The following is an 8,962-nucleotide window of genomic DNA, read 5'->3' as shown; positions in this document are numbered from 1 at the left end:
CTGGCGATTGGTCACGGCCCGCCGCTCGTGTTTTCACTCGGATTCCCAGCATTCCTCCCGCCGCTGAGCCCTAATGACCAGATATCGTCTTACGCGGTGCGGTAACGCCAGGGTCACCACGGCGAGCTGCGACACGACGAGCTCACTTCACACCGACGCCAATTACAGTCGCTGCTGATAAAAGCTTTCTGGTGGGGAAAAATGTAAAAAATGCCACCTGGCCGATCGGAGGGGTCTGCGCGCCGCTGTGCGCCCTGCGGCTTGTTAAAAGCAAGACTGCGTCATACAACACGGATCTGTCAACACGGGAACGGTCATACATGTCTGGGATGTGCAATACCTGGGTGGGCCATGGGGACAAAGTGGGGACACCACCTGGGATGGGTCAGGTTCTGTGTTCCCAGCTCCGCCCACCTGCTGCAAATATGGTGGAGACGATGACCCCCCGGCTGTACCGCGTCCATTCGGGGCTCACTTCCTGCTATGGTGACAACTATATGTTTTCAGATGACTGGCTGGGGTCACCAGGACAAATAGTGAGGAGAAATCTACACAGCTGGGCCAGCACAGAATTACGTGATTGGTGTGAATGTTTTGGTGAATAAGAAGGGGCCCTGGGAATGACAAACATGTTTCACCCACCCACTGGCCATTCCGATGCCCTCTGCAGAATATTGGTTTTATCTCATCTTTCTGGGATGTTAGCGCCCCCCGCAGGGACGTCACTCCGCCTGACAGCTCCGCCATACTGGAGAGAAAGTTTTACAACTGGGGGTCACCGGGGGTCATGGTGGGCACTGGGGAGAGGGCACTGAGGATCATAGCGGAGGGCTCCACGCCTGTGACACGGTCAGACAGGTGAGCCACTGATACCCCAGATCCATTTACGCCCCCTGGGGGCGGCCGCACTAATTGATTTCAAACTTTGCATGTTGTGATTTTTATGACGTGTCATGTGACAGGCGGGTCACCGGGAATATAAAACCAGCCAAAGGTCCAGGGTCCCTCCGAAATATCTCAATCATAAAAGTCCTTTCAGAGTTCTAGTTTGTGGCGTTCCGCTGCGTTTCGTGAATTCTGCGCTGGTCACCGAGTAACGCTGAGTGTCCGCGCTGTGTAGGTAGAAGCCCGGCATTAATGACTGTGTGTACCAGGCCGCAAAACCAAAAGGGACGCCGACCCCTCCCCCATGTGAGGTGCGCAGAGTTTATGTCTAAGGAATTCTGACAGCACAATATTAACTTGCAGCAGGTTGGCCTCAGCCCTTCCTTCTGTACCCAGACTGCCCAATCCTCAGCTGTCTGCAGAATGACTCCACAGACACCCCAATCCTGGCCGCATCACCCCCTTTTATAAAAGTAATTTCCCCTCATTCCTTTATTGCCTTTCCCTCTTACTTTCCTGTTTATTCTATTTACCCCCCTGAAAATCTATCCCCCCCATTTATTGCCCTCTTCATGTCTGTTCCTTTAATTCCCCCGGCTGTTCCTCCCCCTCCTGTCTATTGCCCTCTCCCCCCACTATTGCCCTCTCCATCTATTGTCCTCTCCCCATCTATTGCCCTCTCCTTCATCTGTTGCCCTCTCCCCCATCTATTGCCCTCTTCATGTCTGTTCCTTTGATTCCCCCCATCTATTGGTTTCCCCCCTTTCACTGATTTTGTTTCTCCATCCTCATACTTTGTATCTCTCATTTCTCTGTGTCCAAATCTCTGTTCTCCTCTTCCTTCCTCTGCACCTCTCCTGATTCCCTTCTCTTACCCTGTCACCATTATCTCTTTTATCTCACCCCATCCTCTCCCCTTTCTTCTGCTCTCTCTCTTTGGTGTCCCCATTCTTCCCCCTAAAAAACTCTCTCTCTCTTTATCTCCCTTTTTCTGTCTCTCTCCTTGTATCCCTGTCTCTCTCCTTGTATCTCTGTCTCTCCTTGTATCTCTATCTCTCTCTCCTTGTATCTCTGTCTCTCTCCTTGTATCTCTGGCCCCATCTCCCCAAATCACCGTCACTGGAGGAGCCACACAGAACCTCAACCCCAATATCACAGTGACCCCAGTCTGAGGTGTCACACTGCCCCCCTGTACTAGTCCTGGAGGTGTCACACTGCCCCCATGTACCAGTCCTGGAGGTGTCACACTGCCCCCCTGTACCAGTCCTAGAGGTGTCACACTGCCCCCTGTACCAGTACTGGGGGTGTCACACTGCCCCCCTGTACCAGTACTGGGGGTGTCACACTGCCCCCCTGTACCAGTCCTGGGGGTGTCACACTGCCCCCCTGTACCAGACCTGGAGGTGTCACACTGCCCCCATGTACCAGTCCTAGAGGTGTCACACTGCCCCCCTGTACCAGTACTGGGGGTGTCACACTGCCTCCTGTACCAGTCCTGGAGGTGTCACACTGACCCCCTGTACCAGTCCTGGAGGTGTCACACTGCCCCCCTGTACCAGTCCTGGAGGTGTCACACTGCCCCCCTGTATCAGTCCTGGCAGTCCTGGAGGTGTCACACTGCCCCCCTGTACCAGTCCTGGAGGTGTCACACTGCCCCCCTGTATCAGTCCTGGAGGTGTCACACTGACCCCCTGTATCAGTCCTGGGGGTGTCACACTGACCCCCTGTACCAGTCCTGGAGGTGTCACACTGCCCCCCTGTACCAGTCCTGGAGGGGTCACACTGACCCCCTGTACCAGTCCTGGAGGAGTCACACTGACCCCCTGTACCAGTCCTGGGGGTGTCACACTGACCCCCTGTACCAGTCCCGGAGGTGTCACACTGCCCCCCTGTACCAGTCCCGGAGGTGTCACACTGCCCCCCTGTACCAGTCCGGTGTCACACTGCCCCCCTGTACCAGTCCCGGAGGTGTCACACTGCCCCCCTGTACCAGTCCCGGAGGTGTCACACTGCCCCCCTGTACCAGTCCTGGGGGTGTCACACTGCCCCCCTGTACCAGTCCTGGGGGTGTCACACTGCCCCCCTGTACAGAGGTGGCACTTTGTGTGGCGGTGGAGGAAGCACAGAGGAGTCAGGCAGTGGGTTGGAGGAAAAAGGTCAGCGGAGGAATCTGAGGGTTGAAATGATCTCATCAGACAGACAGTGGGGGGGGGAGACACAGGGGTCAGTATGGAAATAATTATATAACCCCCCCCCCTACACTATTCCTACTGTACAACAATACACCCCACCACAGTGGGACTGACACAGGGACTAATCACTGTACAACGCTGCGGTATATGTCAGAGCTTTATACATCTATAATAACAGTGGGACATTAGAGCGTCAGCTCCTCAGGTTGAGGAATTGTGATTGCCAAACAATTTAAAGTGACACTGATTCATGAATTTTATCTTTTCCCATTCCCTGAGCTGGGCCGACCCAACGTTTTCTGGTGACACCGACCATCTGGGGGGTATTTACACTCGGAGATAGCGGTGACACTTGGTGCTGTGACACATGACATGGACGCCTCCGTGTCTCCACCGGCCTGGCCGGGCTGGGATTGTTTTTGCAGGCTGTTGAGAGGTCACATCCTGACCACGGGGCCCGGGGACCAAAGACAATGAGTGTCAGGCGCTCACAAACATGCTGCCCCCATCCAATTATCTGTGCCCATCAGTCACCATTGGCTGGACGCCTCGTACCCCATGGTACCGGGCCCAGAACTGGACGAAATATGGACGATGGAACCAGGGGTCCGAAGGGTTTTGTGAGTCAGTAAAGTTGAAGCGCTCAGGTTTATTTACCACCAAATGTGCCCCCCATGGCCAAACCCTTCCATGAGCCCTGGAACTATGGGCACAAATATGGCGGTGCCCACCTTGCCCTATGGAAATTGTTATACAGTTGTCCCTCCACCCACCACCATGGCCTTTAATATAGAGGTACCCTCTTTCCCCCATGGCCTTTGTTATGGATTGCCCTCCCACCATGACCAATAATATGAAGTTACCCTCTTTCCCCCATAGCCGGTAACATGGACTTGCCCCCATACGTGGCCCTTATAATAGACTTGCCCTCCTTCCCCCATGGCTATTTATACACAGTGGACTCTCCTCCCCCATGGCCTTTGTTATGGATTTTTTTCCCCACCATGGCCACTAATATGCAGTTGCCCCTATTGTCATTATTAATTAATTGCCCTCTTTCCCCCATAGCCAGTAATATGAAGTTGTCCCCCATGGCTAATAACACAGAGTTGCCCCCTTCATGGGTATTAACATAGAGTTGACCCTTATGGCCAATAATATGAATTGCCCACATTCTTGCACAGCCCTTAATTTTGCCCTCATTCCCCCCCATGCCCATTAACATGGAAACCCCTCCCCCAACCATGGTCATTGTTATGGATTTTTCCCTCACCTTGGCCAAAAATATAAATCCCCCCTCCCCCCACACACCATGGCCAATTATATGGAGTTGGGTCATATTTGTGTCTTCCTAATATTCTCCACTTCTCTGGGTATCTGTGGGGATTTGCCCCATTGGTGAGGTCAGGTGCTGATGGTGGGGATTTGCCCCTATTTGTGGAGTGAGGTAGTGATGGTGGGGATTTGAGCCTTTCATGATCACATTCACACAGGTGAACAGGACCAGTCTCTGTATCTCTCCCTGGAAATGACTTTAATGACACAAACATTGTGTTGGCCCAGGAAGTGCAGTGAATTGAGGTGTGGCCCCTGGTTTGGATAAGGTCCCCAGGGCCCAGGCTTCTCAAGGTGCCGGACTGTTTGAAGTTCCCAGACACAAGAAAGTAAACAGTTTGCAGAGTTTTATGGAGATGGAAATAAACTGACACACAGGAAACACAACATTCACAATGGAGGCTGGAGGTGTAATTCACTGCTGGGGCAATAAACTGGGATATTCTCAGCTTTGTCTTCTGAGAGGGGCAGCCAGTTAGGGAAATTACCCCATTGATGTGCAGATTACGGGGCCATAACTACTCAGAACTCTACAAACAAACAACATTTATGAGGTCCCTTTAATGGACAGAGAAGTGGCTGCCCCGCAGGGGGTTATCTCAGGATCCTCCCCCCAAATCAGCCCCATGCTGCAAAGGGCCATTGAAACCCCCCAGGGGTAATTATGAGGGCCAAAGCCTTACTTTTATTTAAATCTCAGGGATGTTTTAATTGTTGGTTTCAAAGTGTCAATTATCACACCAAGGAGAGGATTTCCTGATTTCCGAGATCGGCTGAAGTTAATACCCCCTCCCTGATTTTTGGGGCATAATCATCCTATATGTTCAGGTAGAGGGACAGAGTCAGGAATATTGGCCAATCAGACATGATGAAGGCCCCAAACTGCCTGCTAATCCTTCCTCCACAGCGGCCCCTGCTGGGTTGTATGTGGAACTGACACAATTACTGGGGGCGCTCTCCCTGGTTGGGGCAGAATTGGGGCTTCATAACAAGATGTTTGGCCTTCATACTTCACTTGTAAGCACCCCAGGATGAGTGATGGAGGTGGGGCCCTCCATGACATTGGGGGTCCCCACTACCAATAGCCCTAATGAAGTCGTATGAGTGACCCCACTGACCCCGGCGTGGCTCCATTTGTGGTTCCTATCAGTCTTTCCTCAGCAAAATTTTGGGTGGCTTGCAGAACATGAGAAATATGCTGATATGAGGAGAGAGCGGAGAGGTGCAGGGATGAGCAGTGTTGGGGGAGAGGTGCAGGGGGTGCAGGGATGAGCAGTGTTGGGGGAGAGGTGCAGGGATGAGCAGTGTTGGGGGAGAGGTGCAGGGGATGCAGGGATGAGCAGTGTTGGGGGAGAGGTGCAGGGGGTGCAGGGATGAGCAGTGTTGGGGGAGAGGTGCAGGGAGGAGCAGCGGCGTTCACCTCCTAACCATCCTGGATTGTATGGGCCGGGATTTACCCCTTACCCCATTGCCCCACAGATGCAGACACCGGCCTGGTCCAGCCCCATGTACTTTCCTCCGCCCTAACCCCCTCTCTCTCCTGCACCCTCTAGTGGTTGCTTCACTCTGTTACATGGAGCTGGGGCAGTGAAGTTGGAATATTTTTTTCCAACAGGTCAATCAGTCTTGGCCACACCCACTCACCCCTACCAACCAATCAAATGTCTGATGTTTATTCTTTCCATAACTGACAGTCACAGAGCTGTCCAATCGGTGGGAAGAAATGTCTGGGATCCGGGTGACACGGGGGGAATGGACCCTGATTTCCCGGCTCTGGATTCTGCCCCCCAGGTCTGTGTGACCCCGGCAGGTGGAACGGGGAATTCCATGGAGGATACAGGGACTGGGCAATGAGCTTGTGGGGTCCATAGGATCTACTTACCTATCACAAGCCACGCCCATTAATAATGTTGCTTATAGCCCCGCCCACTTTATGACTCCTCATTGTATACCCCATTGTAGTGCACTGGAGCTGGGAGGATAGATTTTATTATCTGACATTCACAAGGCATGAAACGTTTACACAAACACACCAAAGCTGGGCCATGGAATCCTGACCAGATATTAAAAAAAACCTCCCCTTATTACCCCCTTCACCACCCCACAGAAAACAAATAATGCAAAAATGAACCACTTCCTCCAATGTACAGAAACGTGGCATGAGAGGACCAAGATGGCGGGAAGTCCTTCTGGGGGCCCTATAAGGAGGAGGAGTCCTTCCGACAGAAAATAATTGCTGACAAAATGGCGCCGCGCTTCACTGGCAGACGGGTGGTTTTATAGAATTTCCCTCTAGTGCTGAGAAGCACACGCAGTGATTGGTCTATATCAGAGCACGTGAATAGTAGCTTGCACTCTCATTGGGTAGAGTAGCAAGATGGCAGCAGCTGAATTATGAAGAAAGGAAAGTTAGTTGGCCAGGAATGCAAGATGGCGACCGGCGGTTTCCAAGGTGACGCCCGCGTATTGCTTTAGATTCTGTCACTTAAACGTCCCTGTCCGGTGGAGAGCGGGTGAGAGAATGTAAAGCTGCGGGTGTAATATACAGTATATAGGTAAAATGGGCGTATAATAGGGTGATAGGGGCGAGTCATGTCCGTGTGGGGGGGGTGATAGGGGGTGACTGATATTAGAAAGGATAATAATCGATATATTTGGGGTGAAATAACACAATGATGGTCTATTCATCTATTGCATGGCTGGTATTTCCTGATAAACCCCCCCCCCCAGGTGGTAAATATCAATGGGCCCCGACTATTCCAGTACCTGGCCATGACTGGTTTATAATCAATATGGCGGCTGACAGACAGACTCTCCGTCATCCTATGAACGTTATTTTTATTTTCAGTCTTTACAGAATGTCTGCGTGTGAGGAAGAATGCGCTGTTCCGGCTCATCGGGCCCCTCAGCCCCTCCCCCTGGGCCCCAGTGTGGTAAAGGCTCATCCGCTATTGGACGTCTCCTTGACACCAGACAAAGGCGGAGGAATACTGCGCAGGGAGCCCTCCGAACGGAAGAAGGGACCACGGCAGGTGAGGCAATGAATGTTGTGATTGGCTGAGCTGCTTGTCAGTCACTCCAGCTCCACCCCCAAGGATCCAGTAATGAAGAACCAAGTCCCTCCCCCTAGGAGACATGTGATATGTAAATGATTTGGGACTGGCCTTTCTTTTCTCAGGTACGCTTTGATGTCAGTGAGGAGGGCAGAGAGGAGGCCGCACTCCCAGGAGTCCTTGCAGCTCCCAGAATACACAGCAGTGCGGCCCTGAAGCAGGAAGTGCGAGTTCACGCGCGGCGGGAATTTGACGCCGAGAGTGCCGTGCGGAATGAACTCGGACGGTCATACCGGATGAAGCGCAGTGTGGAGAGCGAAGCATCCAGAGGTGAGAGGAGTGAGATGATTGGCCGGGGGAGTGGGAGGAGCTTGGAGTTTCCCTGATTTCTCTTTTTCCTTTTGTAGCACTGAACGTGTGTCGGGAGCAGAGCCTCTACCAGGGATTGGTGAGCGTGGAACCACCGAGTGAGCAAATCCAGAGACTAAGCGCCCGCCCGAGGAAGGCCGAGCACCGAGAGGTGAGCGCCGTGTACACAGACCCACCAGCCATGGCAACGGTACCCAGATATTGGCAGCACACATCACAATCTTCCTCAGAGCTGGGGGGCCAATGACAGGAAGCCTGCGCTCTAATTTCACGTTGGTTTTAAAGATGGATTGGAACATGGCCTGCACTTTGCTGTTTCATATTTCAGTATGGTGACTGATTGTGTGATTATATGTGAACCCCCAGGACCCAGCTGTCCCTGACCTTGGTGGCCCTGGAATCTGAGAACTATATACTGTCTCTCAGCAGAAAGTCACCTGTTCCAAATCCAGTGGGACTTCCATCCTTCCCCTTTTCCCATTCCCTTTCAATAAGGGATTTCTTCCCATTTCCTGTCTCTGATCTCTGCTGCATTTCCCTTTTCTCTTTCTTTTTTCATTTGATGATTGTAAAAACTCCCATGATCCTGTGACCTGACTCTTACCTGTGCTTTCTTACCCCCAGCCTCAGGTTGCCCCAGCAGACGGCCCGGACATCTTCGCCTTTTCAGATGCCGCTGAGCGATTTATGGAAACCCCGTACCTGAGTGTAGAAGGACTGCCGCCCCTAACCCTGCTGCCTCGCACCCGACCTCCCCACACTACATTCACCATGTTCCACAAGCTGGGGGAGTGGGCGTCCTAGCACCCACCGTCGTCCAGAGGGGGGCGCCCCATGTACAGTTTTGTATTTACTAATTTTATAATAAAGTTATTTATAATTTTTTTGTATTTAAAATTAAAGAGACAGCGAGATGACATTTGTGTCCTGGTGTTCCTGGTGTTCCTGGTGTGTGTATGTTGGGGCTGAGAAAGAGGAAGTACACAGTGATAGCCTTTTGGTGGCGCCTATGTACAGCACAATGACAGACGTAGCTTAAAGTACACAGTGCTAGCCTCTAGGTGGCGTCTGTTTACAGTAAATTATATAGTGATAGCATCTAGGTGGCAGAGACAACTGGGTGCAGTA

At 52.2% G+C, this 8,962-nt stretch overlaps 1 protein-coding gene across 3 annotated transcripts; it reads left to right on the top strand.

Moving 5' to 3' along the window:
• Window positions 1–6,799: 6,799 nt before the first annotated feature.
• PPP1R35 (protein phosphatase 1 regulatory subunit 35) lies at window positions 6,800–8,751 on the top strand. Of its 3 annotated transcripts, none has more exons than XM_072399221.1 (5): window positions 6,800–6,925; window positions 7,261–7,444; window positions 7,591–7,795; window positions 7,873–7,985; window positions 8,459–8,751. In XM_072399221.1, the coding sequence occupies exons 2-5, from the start codon at window positions 7,271–7,273 to the stop codon at window positions 8,636–8,638; spliced, it is 672 nt and encodes a 223-aa protein (XP_072255322.1). In that variant the 5' UTR covers window positions 6,800–6,925; window positions 7,261–7,270; the 3' UTR covers window positions 8,639–8,751. The 3 variants fall into 3 exon arrangements, with proteins under 3 accessions (XP_072255322.1, XP_072255323.1, XP_072255321.1); XM_072399222.1 differs by having other exon boundaries at window positions 6,817–6,967; XM_072399220.1 differs by having other exon boundaries at window positions 6,821–6,864.
• The last annotated feature ends 211 nt before the right edge of the window (window positions 8,752–8,962 follow it).

This window comes from Pyxicephalus adspersus, chromosome 2, assembly GCF_032062135.1.
Source record: "Pyxicephalus adspersus chromosome 2, UCB_Pads_2.0, whole genome shotgun sequence".
Classification (NCBI taxonomy): Eukaryota; Metazoa; Chordata; class Amphibia; order Anura; family Pyxicephalidae; genus Pyxicephalus; species Pyxicephalus adspersus.
This window is presented reverse-complemented; position numbering and strand designations above follow the sequence as displayed.